General features: G+C 47.3%; 1 protein-coding gene across 1 annotated transcript in view; it reads right to left on the bottom strand.

Annotated features, from left to right (window-relative positions):
* USP10 (ubiquitin specific peptidase 10) overlaps positions 1 to 19,629 on the bottom strand; it is a 71,045-nt gene that overhangs the window by 31,618 nt on the left and 19,798 nt on the right. The window contains 2 exon segments of the mRNA XM_045439870.1: positions 1,100 to 1,160; positions 8,354 to 8,422. Of these exon segments, the coding sequence (XP_045295826.1) occupies positions 1,100 to 1,160; positions 8,354 to 8,422 (130 nt within the window).

The raw sequence follows: 19,629 nt of genomic DNA, 5'->3' as shown, positions 1-19,629 counted from the left end.
CGGGTATGGCGCGAGAAAGGGAAGGAGAGAGCTGGACGCTGGGAAGAGCTGGCAGGGCCTCCCGTCTCCAGCCTGCGCCCCTTGGGCGGGTGGTGAGGCCGTTAACGGGACAAGAATAAAAGGAGTAACATGAAAGGGAAAAGAACGAGACATTTTAAAGCACTGAGGAGACACCTGCAGCATGCTTACGACGTGCAGCATACACGGAGACAGACTGAAATCCAGCAGACTCGGGCAGCAGCCGCCCTGGAGGCTGGGCGGCAGGCAGGGGGGCCGGCTCCCCCCAGCTCACTTCGCTCCGTCCCGTCCTAAGCCGCCAGCAGAACTGCCCTTCCCCTCGCCATCTCCGAGACGCCGGCTTCTCAGCTGCTAACGTGAGACGCAGTCTCTCTCTGATTTTACCGTGCACAAAGTCCAGACAGTCTCTTCAAAGCGCACGTCTACATTATAATTAAGAGCCCACGCTAACGAAGCAGGGAACTGGATCCCTGGCTCTCCAAGGAAAGGGTCAGCGTTCGCTTCTCCGAGGCCAGCGAGGGACCTTAATGATCCAGACTGAACACGGTCCACACGGACCCGACCCGCGCGGTGACGGCAGCCCGCGGTGACCGAACCACCCGCCATTCCTTAAACCCCGCGGCCTTCGACAACACAAAATAACCGCATCTCAGTGGGCACCGTCTCCGGGAATCGGCTCTGCGCCCGCTCTCGGGGAGGCGGCAGCTGCGGCCCGGCAGCCTCCCCAACCAGGAGGAAGCCCGTGGAGAAGTTTCTCAGAAAGCACTGGCCGTGAAAAACCTACCTGTGCAGCTGAGAACGGTGAAGAGAAAAACAGACTCGAACAAGCAACTCCTTCGCTAAACCTGGAACATCTGATACTCTGAGGCCCAGAAGACACTTAACTCCTCAGTCAAAACGGTGCAGTGATCAAATATGCTATAGCTTACAGCAAAAACACTGAGCAGTAAGGCAATGTTTACTGGAAAAGCAGGAACGAGCAGGAAACGTGGCTTCCAGGCCTCCTGCCCATCCCCCCCACCCCACCCCAGCACACAGGGCCAGCACGCATGTCCGGGGGGTAGAGGAGAGACCAGCTTACCATCGGGTAGTTCATCGGGAGCTTGTGTGCCACACAGAACTGTTCCATTGTAGGGAGGAAGCTGCACAGGGAATTGGAAAACAAATTTTAATTCAACAACATGTTAACACCCAACACATGCTTCTTCATTAAAGCAACACTTCGTTAAAACTCCTCATCCGTTCAACTTCTCGTGACATTTGTTTACCACAATAACACACACTGACAGTAAAATTAACTCACCTTCATTTAAGAAAAAAATACCAGAGGAATGCTCTTAAATATTGCCATTAAGATCCAAGAATGAGGCAAAATCATAAAAACGGACTCCAACGGACACGTGAATCAACGACGGTACAATGCTACGACAAACACCCCCGTCTCACAGGACGTCAGGCGGCCCACAGGTACCGCGGCCACTTGTCCCGGGCCCCCGACAAAGATGACCCGTACTGCCCGTCAGGTTCACCTCACACGCGTCAGCACGGCCAGTGGAAGCCAGGACCAGGCGCACGGGCAGAGTGCCGAGAGCCCACAGGGAAGTCTGAGAATCACGGCTCCTCTTTGACACAGAGCCTTAAATAGCTGAATTAAAGGCTGGAGAAAACATTCCTCGTTTAGGAGAGAGAAAGCAAACAGCAGGCATCTGACCTCTTTGTAAAAAGCAGGAAGGCAGTGTTATGAATATCCCAAATTTTTCTTCTTCCTAGCTATTCCATAGCATTTAAGACTTGGAAATGTTTCAAACGGACACATTCGGGGTAAGAATGCTTAGGACGGAAGGGCTAAGGCAAGTGAACCTGAAGAAAGAACGGAAGAACAAAGCAACAACACCCTAAAACAGCCCTTCTCCAAGCGTGTCCCCCCACAGCGCCCGGGCTTCCTGGACGGGCCCCGGGGACTGTCACGCCCGCCACTGTCCGAGAACTGCTGCGTGAGTGGCTTCCTCGGCTGATTTCTCCAATTAACTCTCAGCAAGTCGACTCAATAACCACGGAGACAAACACTTATCACTCCAAGTAACCAAGTTCTCTCCCCCCAGAGAACCTAAGGAAACAAAGAGCAGTTCAAAAGTAACTGAACAGGGCGCCTGGGTGGCTCCGTTGGTGGAGCATCCGACTTCGGCTCAGGTCATGATCTCACGGTCGTGAGTTCGAGCCCCACATCAGGCTCTGTGCTGACAGCTCAGAGCCTGGAGCCTGTTTTGGATTCTGTGTCTCCCTCTCTCTCTGAACCTCCCCCATTCATGCTCTCTCTCTCTCTCTCAAAAATCAATAAAGGTTAAAAAAAAATTTTTTTAAACAAAACAAAAAAAACAGAAGGAACTGAACACTTTCAGGACCGGAGAGCTATGCATGTTTCCACCACGTATTCCCACTAGGGGGCGCACGGTTCCCATCCGCTGACACACCGGGAGAACCCATTCCGGGTGCGGCCAGGGGCTACCCTGGGACTCGCACCTCGCACGGGATGCTGCAGCGTTGACCTCTGGCACAGACACACGGAGCAAAAAGGGCGCACGTGAGGACCAGTCGCTTCCCGTTCCTCTGCAGCCACAAGGGAAGTTTATCAAGCTCCCGGATGCAGAGGGCCTTCTCTTTCTCTATCAGTGACAGCACGGTGCCCCCTGGTGACAGAAATCTATACAACTGTAAGGCACCGAAAGTGCTTAGTTTTTTAATCACGCTGTATTTACACACACTGTGGTAAGGGGTAGAGGCAGGTCCCGAAAACAGACCTCCCACCCCAGCAGACTCCAGGGCAACACTGACAACCTGTTGGTGTTTAAAACACTCTGAGTTACTAATCTGGTAAGAGTGCAAATGTGGGAATTAGTGATGCTGGAATGAGTTCTGGCACAAGTGTGTGTGTGTGTGTGTGTGTGTGTGTGTGTGTGTGTGTGTGTGTTTACTCTGTAAGCACGTGGCACCTTTAATTCAACAAACCTCCACCATTCATAAGATGCCCCTTAGTCTCTGGTAAATGTGGATTTATTATAGGCAGCGGAATGAAATTGTAAGAGTTGTTCAAAGTTCCCTCTTTAACCGTGCAGCTATTTACAAGCATACAAACTTTCAAACTGAAGCAAAACCATAAAGCTCTCACACACGAATGCACGGTGAGCAACGCAAGACGCTGACATCTCGTGACATCAGGTACAAAGTGAGATCAACTTAGGCTGAGAATAGCGCCACCGTCTGGAGAAGTCACTGCTTGGGCCCTTTGATGAAGAAGGTAATGTTTTCAACAAATACTGTATGACATCCCTTACCTCTGGAATCTCAAAAACGAAAACACCTCAAATCCAAAACCCAAAGAGTGGAATGGTGGGTAGTTCCCAAGGCTGTGGACTGGGGGAACGGGAGAGACGCTGCTGAGGGGTAAGTACCTGCAACTCGCAGGTAAGCCCTGGACAGGTGACACACTACACGGATTACAGGCAGCAAACCTGGCTGTGAACTTGAAGCCTGAGAGACCAGAGTTTAACCGTTGTCACAACTAAAGGAAACGGCAACTCTGTGACGAGATACAGCTAACTCTACGACAGCAATCTTGCGATATAAATGTATCAGATGTGGCGCCCACCTTATTAAGCTTACACAATTTTGTGTCGATTACATTTCATGAACTAACGTTTCAAAACCTCTTGGCACGGCCCCCATTTGTTCCGCCATCTAAAAGCCCCTCGTGAACCTCAAGTCTCTCCTTTGAAGCCCCACAAGGACACCAAACCCCCGAGAGGAACAGTCTTAACTCTCCATAGCCAGACCCACACCCACGCACCCACGCACGCACAGACACACACACCCTCAGCCACACACACCCTCAGCGTCTGCAGCGTGGCCCATCCCGCTCTGGTCTTGTTTTTCCCGTAACTGCATTAAGCATGTGTGCGTGTTGCCCCCAGTACTGAAGTTCCGGAAGTCCCAAGAACAAGGAGCATTCATTGACCCCTTATTTGGGAACACTACTGACATGATGACGACTGGGGTTCAAAGCATGCTTATTCAGTAAACTGACTGTATTTCTTCCAGCTGGAGAAATTCATTTTTAAATCACGCTGGCTTACAAACCAGAGCACAGCTTTATAAAAAAAGATATGTGGTATGTTACCTTTAAATTTCTACTAATATTTAAGATCACATACAGAAACCAGCTGAGAGGGTTTCTTCGATTCTGTTAAACTACTGACCATCCTGTCTGGCCAGGGGCAAGCTTTCAAACAGGGAAAGCAAAACGGAGCCCAACCCTCAGCTGAGAGAACAGGAGAAAAGCAGAATGTTCCTACAGTTTAACACTTTATGTTTCTCAAACTTTGTTTTTTCAGTTCTTGGCCCCAGGGAGAGGAAAAAAATGCTTCTCAAATTCCTAACAGCCAAAGAAGTACATGATGAACAGGGCTGGTGCGAGTTCCCACGACGGCCACACGGCAGGCACGGTGCGGGCAGGAGCCACCGCCGTTCTCAGCGCGAGGCAAAAGGCCCGAGCCACGAGGCCACAGCGCCAGGAGACAACAGCACCCACACACCCACCCATGCAACCACACGGCACGCCATGAAACAGTCTGTGCCCCACGTGATGATGCTACTAGTACGCTCCAGACTCCTGAATTACAACAATTACAACACTGAGAGAGAGAGCTTGGCCCAATCGCAGTAATTAGCCTGTGTTTCCCCTTTGCGGGTCACTGGACCATATGTGATTCTGACAGACGACATCTGTCATACCTGCCCCCAGACGCAACGCATATTCAAAAGCGAAAACACAGAAGACCCAGAAATGAGCCAGACTTACGAAGATTTCTGGCTATAAACTCATTCTGTTAAGACACAGCCATTATTTCTACAGTAAAAAGTCTGACACGACTTTACCATCAAATCCTTATGTGCGAAGGTCTTCCACAGTAACTAATGACTGCCCAACATTCTGAGAGGTAAACAAACACCCCCGTTTTCCTATAAGGAAGCACGATGAGTGGGAGGAAACTGCCAGAGCCACCAGGCCTACTCGAGTAGCAGAGTGACCAAGGAGCGCAGCTCTCCAGACTCTGAAATATGGAACATTCTCTACCTTCACATCACAGGAAAACCCACGTTTTTACTGACACTTACCTCCAAACAGGCTCTCACAAACCCACACAAATGCACACACTTGCGAAAGGCTTCTGTAAAACACACGAGTGGGGCTTTCTCATCTTTTGAAACCTTAATCGCCAAGAGCACAGGCTGTCCTGTCCCTGGCAGGTGCCTCTGTACTCCACTGTGATTCAAAGACAGAAAAGACTTAAAACTCGAACCATTAGTACACAGAGTAGAACCTCAATTACACTAACACTTGGGGAATACGGGACGATCACGTTTTTCCTAATTGTTGTTTTTTCTGTCAGGACACACTCAACTCCAAGCCTCATTCTACAAAATCTAACATGCACAGATGCATTTTATTGCCTTAGGAAATACAGTCTATAACGCAGCGTTCAGTTTCCTGGCTCCTATCCTTCGATTCCTCAAAACGCCCTTACCACCAATGAACACAAAACAGATGGAGATGGGCACTGTAACCTGACCAAGCTTTGCTTTCGGTGATTTCTTCCCTTTTCCTGAAGTCAAAGAGGAGAAACCAATCAATCGCTCTCTAGTCTGTGCAGCTGAAGTAAGGCTTTCAGCACGCTGTCATTGAATCCTTCCTCTCCAGCCCCAGAGTCTCGAGTTCAAGAAGCCAAGGTGAAACGGGCAGGACTGGCCAAGGCCACATGCAACGCGGGCCGTGTGGCTCCAATCCTAAGGAGTCGTATCTTCTGCTCCACCTTGCCAAGTAAAAAGAACTCCACACAAAAACACTCAAGTGGCTGGTTAGGTCTCATCAACGTCCTTATCCTTATCCTTACTCGTACCTCCCTTTGTTCTTTCCGATACAATTTCAACAGTTTTCATATTTAAAATACGAATATGAAAAAATATTCCAGATCAGTTTTATTAAACTAAAACAGAAATCATTAATTACATGTAAAAGACCTGAATGGTGAAATGTACCAAAATCGTGTTTAGGAAAACTCCCATAAAATTGTGAATTCTCCTATAAATGAGCCCATAATTAACACAATTCTAAGTGAAATCTCAATGGGACTTTTCATGGAACTTGGCATGCTGATCACAGATTCTTAAGGAACAGTTAAGGATGAAGGAGAACCAAAACACTTGGGGTAAGCACAAGAGGGTGAGGGCCCTCCCAGAAGACAGACTACAGAGCCGCAGCAATTAAAACAAGTGGCACTGTTGCAGAGATCAAGCACAAGGGCCAGAGCAAAGGGGCACTACAACTAAGGGCCCAGTGCTGGGACAGTTCCCTGCGGCCAAGGCAGAGGACGAGGGAAAGCCCCACCTCACATACACAGCGAAGTCCACTTCAGCTGCACTGCATACTACAGTGAACACAAAAACCTTAAAACTTTCAGGAAAAAAAATGGTGTCTTTGCTACGTCAGGGCAGGGAAGAATTTCTTAAAGACATTTATAAACCGGAAGGAAAAAAAAACAAGATGTTTGGCATGAAAGTTAAAAAGTTACTTCCCATACCCAGCAAGCAAGCAAGCAAGCAAGCAAGCAAGCAAGAAAAGAAATGTGCATCTCACAGAAGTTTTTAAAAAGCCCCCGTGCTAGGGGCACCTGGATGGCTCACTCAGTTACATGTCCGGCTTCAGCTCAGGTCATGATTTCAGTCTGTGAGTTCGAGCCCCGCGTTTGGCTCTGTGCTGACAGCTCAGAGCCTGCTTCAGATTCTGGGTTGCCCCCTCTCTCTGCCCTTCCCCCCACTCACACTCTGTCTCTCAAAATAAAATAAAGACACACACACGCACACACACACACACATTTTTTAAAGCCCTCGTGCCAGGAAGAGATACTTGTAATATGCAAAAGCAAAGACTATGAGTCCTGTAAGCAATAAGAAAAAGACAAGCCACTTAATAAAAAATGCGGACAAGGGAGACAGGTAATTCACAGAAGGGCTGGGCATACGAAAGTAACGAAGCGGTTCTCAACTTTGCACCCTGGGAATATTGTAAATTAAAACAGTGAGAACCCATTCATAACCAGCCCAGCAGACTCACAAAAATTTTGAGCACACCTGTAGTGAGAATAAGCGAGAAGCTTTTCTTTAACTGAGATGGTGACAGCGCTCACGCACAGCTGGTGGCCATGCAGACGGTGAAACCCTCAGAAAGCGGATGAGCAGAGTAGCCCGTAAAACTAAACATTTACTCCTGGTGGCCCCAGCAATCCCACCCCCAGGAACAGATCTTGGAGAAACCCACAGAGCATGAGGACACACTGTAAAATATGTTTACCGCCACGTTTCTGTACTAGCGTAGGAACCAAAGATCTGAACGGCCCTCAACAGGAAACAAGGCAAACGAGCTGTGGTACGTTCTACTGACAGTATTGAGAAATTGAAATCAAAGAACATGAATGCAGAACATGAATGTACATTCATCAAAGAATGAATGTGAAGAATGTTACCTTAAAAGAAACAAACCTCTAAAGGATGAATCTACAGCTGACCCTTGGACAACACGGGTGTGAACCGTGCAGGCCCACGTCAGGCGGATTTTTTTCCAGAAACACAGAACAGTACTGTAAATGTATTTTCTCTTCCTTATTATTTTAACCTTTCCTTTTCTCTAGCTTACTTTGTTCTGAGAATACAGTATATAATACTTATAAAACCCAAAATATGGTAATCAACTGTTACCATTGTCATCGGTAAGGCTTCCGGTCAACAACAGGCTACGGGTAGTTAAGTTGTGAGGAATCAAAAGTTATTGCGGATTTGCAACTGCGCTGGGGTCGGCACTCCCAATCCCCGTGCCGTTCAAGAGCCAACCGCAGTATGACTCGGTTTACCATTTAAACCACAGGAAACAATATGGTGCTACAATCTGTTGACAACCACGTATGTAGTGAAAGGTGAAGACGACAGCCCGAAAACAATACCAATCCGGCAGAGTTGTTACTTCTGGGGAGGGAAGGCAGGAGGTGGGAACGGGTACAAGGGAGGCCACGACGATATCTGTGCCGTTTTGCTGTTTAATAAATACAGCAAAATGTTAACAGTAGTCAAATCCGCTCGGTGGGTTTGGGCATTTCTTGTATTAGTCTCTGCGCTTGTCTGTACGTTGGATTTCCTTAACAACAAGCAAAATTAAAAACTCAAAACTAAAACGTAACCATTAGTTATATCTATACACATATTCAAACAAAACACTGTTTTGTCTTACCTCAACTGAAGAGCGAGGAGTCACAAAGAACTGATTGAATTCATCAGGGCTAAAGTCTCCAAAAATATACTGGAAAAAAAAAAAGCCACCGATCACATAAAATATACAATTTATATTTTCAGGCAAGATGCTACAGACTATACCAATCCTATGAAATACGTAGGCCAGAACACCCAAGACCCTTTCTCAATTAAACGGATCAAGGGTCGGCAGAAAAGATTCCGAGGTGTGATTTTCCAATAACAAACAAGAAAATGCTTAGCCGTTTCCGCAAACTGTCAAAGAACACTCTGAAATTGACGAAGCCTATTCTGAAACAGATCAACTGTGTGCACCACACTTATCCTGAAGGAAAACCTTCGGGATCACAAACCCTTCCAGGTGTTCCGTTTACCTGTCTGTCGACTCATGTCACTATCTCCATTTCAGCCCTCTCCGCCGCACATACTAATGAAAAGCAGAAAACGTGGTTCAAAAGGCAAGACAGGGAAATCCAAAACAAGAAAAATGCTAATGATCCTGATGAATGATATTTAAGATATATATGTGATTTTTTTATCCTGAAGTTTCATTTAAATATGATGCACAGACAAACGTATTTTTTAAAGTTTATTCATTTATTGTTTCTGTGTGAGAGAGAGAGAGAGAGCGAGCGAGCATGCGTGCTCCCAAGTGGGGGAGGGGCAAAGACAGAGGGAGACACAGAGTCCAAAGCAGGCTCCAGGCTCTGGGCTGTCAGCACAGAGCCCAACACGGGCCTCGAACTCCTTACAAACTGTGAGATCATGACCTGAGCCGAAGTTGGATGCTTAACTGAATGAGCCACCCAGGTGCCCCAAAGTATTTTTTAATTTTTTAAATTATTTTTATTATTGTAAATTTATTCATCTATCCTGAGAAACAGAGACGGTGAGAGTGGGGGAGGGGCAGAGACAGAAGGGGAGAGAATCCCAAGCAGGCTCCAAGCTACCAGCTCAGAGCGCGACCAGGGTCCAAACTCACAAAACCACGAGATCATGACCTGAGCCGAAAGCAAGAGGGAGACACGTCACCAACTAAGCCACCCAGGTGCCCCCAGATAAACATATTATTGAACAGATACAAGCCTATTTGTGAACTCCTGCTTCACAGAATTCGGAATGTGACTTTCTGAAAAAACAACTGGTTTACCTGCATGGAAGCAAGTTTGGCAAGTACCTAGCAGTTCACATTCTCCCCGAAGCTTCTAAAAATAAGTCACTGAAAAGAATCAGTATGACCAGATTTCTACAACAGAGAACACTCACTGAATTAGTCATTCATATAATCAACAATTATTTAGAGCCTACTAACTGCCAAGCACGATGATCGGTTGCTAGGGATAAAAATGGTGAGCAGAGGGGCCCCCGGGTGGCTCAGTCAGTTGAGCGTCCAACTCTTGACTTCGCCTTGGATCACAATCCCAGGGTGGTGGGATTGAGCCCTACCTGGGCTCCACACTGAGTATGGAGCCCTGCTTGAGATTCTCCCTCTCTCTCTCTCTCTCTCTCCCCCCCCCCCACCCTCCCCGCTGCTTGTGCTCTCACATTCTCTAAAATATGTGCTTGTGCTCTCACATTCTCTAAAATAAAGGAAAAAAAAAAAGAAAATGGTAAGCAGAGTTAGGGCTCCTCTGCTCTAATGGAGCTCAATAACCTACAGGGAAGGAGCGCCTGGGTGGCGCAGTCGGTTAAATGTCCGACTTCAGCCAGGTCACGATCTCGCGGTCCGTGAGTTCGAGCCCCGCGTCAGGCTCTGGGCTGATGGCTCAGAGCCTGGAGCCTGTTTCCGATTCTGTGTCTCCCTCTCTCTCTGCCCCTCCCCCGTTCATGCTCTGTCTCTCTTTGTCCCCAAAATAAATAAACGTTGAAAAAAAAAAAAAAAATAACCTACAGGGAAATTTACAAGCATGTAATCAAAAGTAACCAGTAACTACATATTACAGATGTGGATAATGCCCAGTCTTATTGCAAATGTAGATAAATGCCAATTAACTCTCACAGCCGGTTAGTAAGAATGCACCAACACTTTTCAGGAAAATACTTCTGGAGGGCTCTCTGGCAATAGCTACCAAAACTGTAAACATATGTAAAAAAAACAAGAACAGGTTCACACAATACTTCCATATACTTGCAGAAATCAAGCAGTCTGGAAACAATTTAAACATAATCACCTGCGATACTTTCATTCTGAACTCAGACCTTCTTATCATTTCCCACACTGAGGAAAAGCCTGTATTAATTTCAGTCTGGTGTAATACCACGCAACGGAAGGGAAAGGTATCTTTCAGTGAAAAGGAAGCGGGAGAAACGGTGGGGAGGGGAAGCAGGGTGCAATGAAATGACAGCGCTGGCTGGTATTCCCACTACAGACAGAGATCGTAAAGTCTAGATATAAATAAACCTCAAAATGTGCTCAGGAGGGAATGAAAAGACAAGCCAAACTAAGAGAAAATATTTCCAACAATACCAAATGCTGACAAGGATTTGGAACGACTGGGACTTTCTACATGGCCGACACAAATGAAGAATGGCACAGCCACTCTGGAAAAGAGCCAGGCGGTTTCTTATAAAATTACTTACCATCAGACCCAGCAATCCCATGCCTCCTCACTCACCCAAGAGAAATGGAAACCTATGTCCACAAAAAAAAAAAAAAAAAAAAACAAACCCTGTAGGCTGATGTTTATAGCAGCCCTATTCAAAACTGGAAACAACCCAGGGGCGCCTGGGTGGCTCAGTTGGTTGAGGGACCGACTCAGGTCATGATCTCGCAGTTTGTGAGTTCGAGCCCCGCATCGGGCTCTGTGCTGACAGCTCGGAGCCTGGAGCCTGCTTCGGATTCTGTGTCTCCCCCTCTCTCTACCCCTCCCCTGCTCACGCTCTGTGTCTCTCTGTCTCTCAATAATAAATAACCATTAAAAAAAAATTTTTTTTTTTTTTTAAAAACTGGAAACAACCCAAACATCCATCAAGAGGCAAACGTGGTACGTCTATAAAATGAAACACTACTCAATGGCCCTCAAAAGCATCATGCTAAGTGGAAGAAGTCCGACTTAAAAAGCTACATGTGGTATGACTACACTTGTGTAACATTCTAGGACAAAACTATAAGGAGAGAAAACAGCTCAGTGGCTGTGTCAAGGGCTGGGGAAGGACTGATTACAAAGAAGCACAAGGGAACTTTTGGGAGTGATGAAATATCCGCAGCAGAAGCCTGTTGGAAAAACAGTAACCCTCCTAATTGCCAAGGAAACGCACAACCCACTAAAACACTAATGACTTCAGGGGCAGCTGGGTGGCTCAGTGGGTCGAGCGTCTGACTTCAGCTCGGGTCATGATCTTGCGATTCATGAGTTCAAGCCCCGTGTCGGTCTCTGTGCTGGGAGCCTGAAGCCTGCTTCGGATTCTGTGTCTCCCTCTCTCTCTGCCCCTCCCCAGCTTGTGCTCGCGCGCGCTCTCACACTCTCTCTCTCTCTCTCTCTCTCTTGCTCTCTCTCTCTCAAAAACATTTAAAAAGATTTAAAAGAAACAACACTAATGACTTCAGTCCCCATACAAGGAATGGACAACAAATATTCACAGGACATGTGAGGACAAAAATGAAGAGAATTACTTTTAAAAATGAGTCGGTCGGGGGGCGCCTGGGTGGCGCAGTCGGTTAAGCGTCCGACTTCAGCCAGGTCACGATCTTGTGGTCCGTGGGTTCGAGCCCCGCATCGGGCTCTGGGCTGATGGCTCGGAGCCTGGAGCCTGTTTCCGATTCTGTGTCTCCCTCTCTCTCTGCCCCTCCCCCGTTCATGCTCTGTCTCTCTCTGTCCCAAAAATAAATAAACGTTGAAAAAAAAAAATTTTTTTTTTAAAAAAATGAGTCGGTCGGGGGCGCCTGGGTGGCGCAGTCGGTTAAGCGTCCGACTTCAGCCAGGTCACGATCTCGCAGCCCGTGAGTTCGAGCCCCGCGTCAGGCTCTGGGCTGATGGCTCAGAGCCTGGAGCCTGTTTCCGATTCTGTGTCTCCCTCTCTCTCTGCCCCTCCCCCGTTCATGCTCTGTCTCTCTCTGTCCCAAAAATAAATAAACGTTGAAAAAAAAAAAATGAGTCGGTCGGTACAGGGGCACCTGCCTGGCTCAGTCCCGATCTCATGGTGTGTGGGATCAAGCCCTGCATCGGGCCTTGCGCTGACAGTGCAGAGCTTGCTTGGGATTCCTCTCTCTGCCCACCCTGCCTCTCGGGTGCTCCCTCTCACCATAAATAAACTTAGAAAAGAAAAACCTCTGAGTCACACTTTCTAAGCACCCATTCTTATTGTCGTTCACATACAATGTAAAGTGTTCACAAGAGAGACACGGGTAGTGCAGCAGGAGAACTAAATCTCCAGATAATTTCATAGTATCGTGTCAATGAAAGGGGTGGGGGGGGGGGGCGGGCACGTAATTCCTGGTGGCACCTGTAGGTACCACATCCCCACAGCCGGTGGCTGGAAGAAGCCTCACCATCAACCTAGGCAATGCTCAGAAAGATGCCAAGGAAAACTTTTCTCTTGTGTCATTTTCAATTTTACCATTTTTACTGCTTTCTTTATTTTTAAAGTATGATCTGAAAAACTTTCCTACAGATTTTAAATGCGTTTTCATTACCATTTCATGCCCATAGTTTCTCCAAGGATATGTGCCTTCAATCTCATCACAAGACTAAGGGGAAAAACGAGGAAAAGCTTGATGTGCAGGTGGGGAGGAGTCTCCAGGACACTGTTAATTGAAGAAAAGGCTCTTTGGGCACAAAAAGGAAGAAAAGCTGGAGGCAGTACAGTGGCACCAGATTCCTAGCAGGTCTCTTGCCAGAATTCTTAGTTCTGAACCATAGAAATACCTAATTTACTTAAAAAATTACTTGCAAAAAATCAATGTAAACAACCGAAATCACTGCCCAACTATTCAAAGACACCCACTCTGCACAACAGTTACAAGCCCTGTGCTCCTTTCAAGATCTCAATGACAACAGATTAGGACTTGATGAAAACGCTTAATCCAGAAAAGCCATCCTAAGCAACTGCTAACTATCAACTACACAACGCCAAAGTATCACTTACCGCTCAACAGACGGCTAGCGGGAGCTGTGGTCAACTCCAACGTGATTCCCTCAACACTGGCACACGTGTATCCGAAAACAACTCGGTGCACTCGCTCCTCTTGCCACAATCAGGCCAGACCGATCTTCAATCTTTCAAACGCATGAGTTTCCGAACGCGAGCAGTTACACCCCACTAATACAAGAAACAGTCGTTTCAATTCTGCGACTGAGATGACAGAGGGATTGCTAAGAGGCTGGCACCAAGAAGAGTGAGCGTTTCTACAAGGGGCTCACCACCCCGAGGAGTCTGGTTAGGATTTCTATTTCCTACAGAATGAGTATTCCCCATATGTTCATGGCAGATAAACCGCCTGAGTCTTCTTCCTATGCGTCTGTACACACACGGCTTATATTTAACCAGAAATCCAAATATAAGGAAGTAACCGCAGATGTAGGAAAGCCTGAGAGTTGGGGGATTCATTCTCACAGGGCGGCCAAGGTCAAGCCCCTGAGGTGTCAGGCAAGGGAAGGCTTAATAAAGGCAATTTCCCACCTTCACGGTGCATGCAAGAAAAAGGACAACTCCTTTCTAGGCAAAATAACTACCGCCTCTTTGGGAACCCTCTTTGGGAAACACGCAAACAATCATCTGGAATGATGTAAGAAAATACCCCACATAAACTCTGAGGCTGTGACATCATTTCAGGGTTTAACAAAATCAACTGTATCATCCAAAACTGGCTACAGGAAGCATTACCACGAATAAGCATTTTATTATCCACATTGTTCCAAAAAGGCAAATAAGAGTGTTGCTTATAAAATAAAATTTAGCTTAAATAAATTTATTAGGAGCAAGAAAGGTAATTTTTTAATGTCCCGATAAAAAACTACAAAAGCAAAGGCCAAGTATTTATTCAAACCCCGGTGAGTGGACATAAATCACACGGCCCTGCATTTTACTGACAAAATTATTGAACTAAAATTATACCTAAGGGCTCAGGCAACAGTGTTGGGACACTGAGGAGGGGAACCAAACTGCCGTTAAGGGTTCAGGTTGTACCATCTCCTTCTCCAAAAGCCTTCTTAATTTTCCATCACAAAATACTTCAGGTGTTGGGCAAAATGAAGAACGTGACCACAAAGAGAGGGGCGGGACTGTGTTCTTCAAAAATTCAGTGTTATGAAGGCTGTAGAAAAGCTCCAGATTACAGAAGCTACAGACACCCGCCAACTACAGGCAACACCCGGCCCCAGACTGGATCCTGTCCCGGACAGGAGACGCTCTAAAGGAGATTCTTAGGTCAGCTGACGAAATTAGAACACGGACGGCAGGTTATAAAAAGTATTGTCTCAATGTAAATTTATGAACGCGGGAACTGTCCAGCTGTGGTTATGTAAGAGAATATTCCCATTCTTAGGAAATACCTTCAAGCATATGCAAGGTAAAAGATCATGGCGTGTGTAATCTCTCAAATCTCAGAGGGTGGATGATAAAATGTGTATCTGCACACGCACGTGTTAAGTGAGTGAGTTTGGAAATATGTCTGTGGAGAGAGAACTCAGGCACACACATAAATGACTATGCAAAGGGGGTTAAAGCTTTTATTTTTTTTTTAAGTGAGAGAGAGAGAAAGACAGAGACGGCGGGGTGTGGGGGGGGGGGGGAGGAAGGGCAGAGGGAGACAGAATCTTAAGCAGGCTCCGCATAGGGCTCAATCCCATGACCCTGGGATCATGACCTGAGTCGAAATCAAGGGTTAATGCTCAAGTGATGAGCCACGCAGGCGCCCCCAAAGGGTCGATCTGGGTAAAGGAGTAAATGGGGGTTCTTTGTACCGTTCTTATTTTTGCAACTTCTGTAAATTTGAAATTATTCCCAAATAAAGAGATTTAATTTAAAAGTCAAAGCTGAAAACACTCATTTGTGAGACTAACCTTTAACCCCTCTCTTTATGTGAGTATGAAACATTCTCCTTCCTCTGGAGAAGTATTAATAAATACATTCTAAAGTCTTCTTAGGGAAAAAAAATTGTAGGAGTCTGGGTTAAAAAAAAAAAAAAAAAAGGTAAATACGGAGCTCCTGGGTGGTTCAGGCAGTTGAGCATCCGACTTCGGCTGAGGTCATGAACTTGCGGTTCATGAGTTCGAGCCCCGCGTCGGGCTCTGTGCTGACAGCTGAGCCTGGAGCCTGCTTCAGATTCTGTGTCTCCCTCTCCCTCTATTCCTCCCCGGCTCACACTCTGTCTCTCTCTGTCTCTTTTTCTCTCTCTCTCAAAAATAAAGATAAAAAAAATTATAAAAAAGAAACATGACTCTGCCTGATGTCATAGGATTTATAATTTAGTGGGGAAGAAAAAGCCACTGACCGCATGAATTAGTTCTGTCCTGTAAGAAAGAGCAGAAAAAGATACAACAGGACAACCGAGTCTGCATGAAGAAGAAACATTAGGAGTGAGTGCATTCTTTCTTTCATTTCCAAAGCCGGGCACGGGGCCCAGCACAGACAGATGCTCAGTCAATGGGTTCAGTGGGGACGGAACAAAAGAAGGTGCCTGAAGGCCCTCTGTTGGCCCACCTGCACTACAGAAATGTTTACATTGCCGTTAATAATTTTACTCTCTCAACAGCTGTAGCAGACACTGTAAAGCAAAGCTGGAAACTCCCTCTAGGTTTTCAGCAACCCCCACCCGAGGTGGATGAATAATGGAGTCGCGAGAAGGAACAGGAAAGCAACCCTCGAAGGCTCCCTTCCCAGCTGCCATGATGCCCACGGGAAAGGCCCGCAGTCAGGGGCATGCCCCACGGGCTTCTGGGCTCCCCAAGCCCCTTCTCCAGGAAGCAAGCCTGTAAGGTGCAGAGGCTCTCGCCCACCATCAGGGACGCAGCTGACTTCTCCTCATTTCCAACTAATTCCAGCTCAGGCTTTCAGAACTCCCACTGTTCACATGTTTGATTATTTTCTGATCCTTTCTAGAAAGGACATGATAACAACAACAACAACAAAGACATAGAAAGTAGAAAGTGCTTCCGGAAAACAGGGCAAACCCACAACGCAGGACAGAGACCCCCCGCTGCTCTGGGTTTCACCTTCTGGAGACCCACCCGATCTGGCCCCTGCAGGGAGGGCCTGGCTCTGTGAACGCTGAAGAAGGGGCTAGGCAAACCTGGAAACACCACGTTCACACTAAAGGAAAAGACAAAGACGCGATGTCACCCCAGGAAGGTGAGAAGGAAAGATGCTGGCTGTCGACGCGGTGGCCTGCACCGCGTCGGCGTCCTGCACAGACCGCGGGAAGCCACACACCGGAGGCACGGGGACTCCCACCCCAGCGCGGCGCTAGGGGGCGCTGGAGCACCGCGTGCTGCGCCTTCAGTCCCACTTTCAAAATCTCATCTCCAAAAGCACGAATACAAACAGAGGGTGCCACCAAAGCAACGTTCTGCCTTCAGAAGGACGCGCGGAAATAGAAGATCAGCCTCTGAGAGAAAAAATAAAGCTACGAGGCAGCGATCGATGAGCACCCTGCCGCGTGTGCACGATACTCGGTTTCCCAAGGCAGTGAGACACCGGCGAGCCAGCTCCCAGAACCACCGCCAGCCGACGGGCATCAAGCCAAGCCTCGCCAGGTGAGAGGACAGAACCAGGCACAGCTACCAAGAGGCTGAGAGACACGACGTCTTCTCCTCCCTCAGCATCCAACCCAGCAAGGCTGAATTTGGGAGAGAGGAGGAAAGACGAAGGACTAACAAACTCGTTCGAGAGCGACGAAGTCTGAATTTCCTCTCTAGTGGACGTGAGGGGGTGCTGGACTGGGCAACTGGGAGCGTTCTGCCAGCTCCGAAGGCATCTCCTGGATCTAACAAGGACAAAGCAGCAGGGGTGTGGAAATGTCCCCAGGCTAATCCATGCGACCACATGGATGAACCCTGAAAACCATGCTGAGTAAAAGTCAGGCACGAAGGGCCACGTGCTGTATGATTCCACTCCTGTGAAATGTCTAGAAGAGGCAAATCTCTAGAGACAGAAAGCAGACTGTGATTGCCAAGGGTTCAGGGGAACGGGAAATGAGAAGTCGCTGCTAATGGATCTGGGGTTTCCTTCTGGAGTGCTGAAAGGCTCTGACATGGACTGTGCTGATGGTTGCACAACTCCAGGAACACACCAAAACCACTGAAATGCACTCGTATTGAAGTGGGTGAACTCTATGGGATGTGAATTAGATCTGAACAAAGTAAAAAAGAACGTCAGTGCCTGCCTAAAAAAGTCTAATTTCTTCACTAAACTATACTGATCAGGCCTGCTAGGTGACGGATGCTCAGTGACAGCTACCGAGCAGTCACAGCGCACTTTCAACTCTACAAAGTGGTGTGCAGAGAGGACACTGTTCAGGCAGTCGAGGCACAACGGGAATTTCGCTGACTTAACGATATGCGCTGAGCACCAACCATCTACACAGAGCTGTGTCAGATCAGAATAAACTGAGTAAGACAGACACAGAGTTCAGGACAGCGCCGCATTTACAGTTCTGTCACAGCACAAGTGCACTGCAAGCTGCAGTGAGAGCTACAGAGGGCAAAGGCAGACAAAGAGGGAGGCAGAGAAGGGCTTGCTGCCCAAAGCACTGGGCTGGAGCAGAACCCTGCTTTACCTTCTTGGGGCTGAGGGATCCCGAGAAGGGGACAAAAGGACAAACTGTTACAAAGCCACTCCCATGGGCGGTGCCCTCCTCTTAGGATTCCAGCATCCAAATGCTGCAATATCGTGTCAGTTTCACAGGGTTTGTGTGTTTCACGTGACTACTAAAGTCCATCAGCAGATCTCCGTGCGCCTTCCAAAGCAGGATCTGTGACGGGCTGGCTGCGTATTCCTTCAGAGCTTTCATGGAGATTCTGAGCTAAAACTTGTTCCCACCAAATCTATTTCCAAAATTAGGAAATATGATTCATCTAACAGAAATCCATTTCGTACCAACTTCCCAGTCCTACATCTGCATTAGGTACTTTACACAATGGCAGTTAAATTTTAACTTACTATGCTCTAAACTAATACTAAACAGCAAGATAAAAAAGCCCTCATTATACAATAACTTCTATCTAGAATTTTTATCACATGGAAGAAAGCTGATAAATTAGGGAGTGAATTTAGCTCCAGTAGAAAAGTTCAAGATTGCACCATTTTCATTCTCATTACCATCACCTAGCTGCTAATCTAGGGAGGAAGGAACAGGGTTGGTGGGGAGACACAAGGCAGGGAGGAAGAGAGAACAGAGAACAGAAAAGACAGAACAGAGAAGAAAAGGGAAAACAAGCAAAACATCAACAAACAAGACACCATAACAGCAGTGCTCCCTCTGCTGGGGCCAAGGGTGAGTGCGGACAGGCTGCAGGGAGGGGAGGCCTGGGGAGCCACTGCAAGGGTAGAAAAGTACCTTAACTGTTGACGTGACTACATAAGTGGGCGCATTTGTTGAGACTCATCATGTATACTTTAAATGGGTGACATTCCCTGCACATAAATTATGCCCCCATAAAGGTTTTTTTTTAATGAACGGGAGCCAAGTTAAATTCATCTGCGTATTGCCGGCAGTCAATGCAGTACTTGGCATACAGTAGGTGCTCAAAAAAGCTTTGCTGAACAAATCATTTCAAGAAGAGGAAGAAGAGATCCCCACTCTCCCACCCCAATTATAAGTTCTTGGGATAAGGAATGACAGCCTCTCCAACCTCCGCAACAACAGGAAACTTCCCACATGTCAGTGCCACCAAATCACCCCGTTTGCTCTGACTGGTTTTTATTCTTCGGTTTTTAAGATCACAAGAGATGTTCCAGCCAGAAGCACAATTTTCACGTTTAAATATAATCTTTAGGGGGGCGGCGTCTGGGTGACTCAGGCGCTTGAGCATCCAACTTTTGATTTCAGCTCAGGTCATGATCTCACGGTTTCTGGGTTCAAGCCCCATGTCAGGCTCTGCACTGACAGCACAGAGCCTGCTTGGGATCCCCCCACACACATACAAAAGAAATACACACACACACACACACACACACACTTTAAATGTAATCTTTAGGGATACCTAGGTGGTTTAGTCAGTTGAGCAGACTCTTGGTTTCAGCTCAGGTCATGATCTCACAGTTCACGGGATCAAGTCCCACGTTGGGCCCTGCACTGTCAGCAAGGAGCCTGCTTGG

Source organism: Leopardus geoffroyi, chromosome E2 (genome assembly GCF_018350155.1).
Source record: "Leopardus geoffroyi isolate Oge1 chromosome E2, O.geoffroyi_Oge1_pat1.0, whole genome shotgun sequence".
NCBI lineage: Eukaryota > Metazoa > Chordata > Mammalia > Carnivora > Felidae > Leopardus > Leopardus geoffroyi.
The sequence above is the reverse complement of the archived record's forward strand: the minus strand, read 5'-3'. Positions and strand labels throughout refer to the sequence as shown.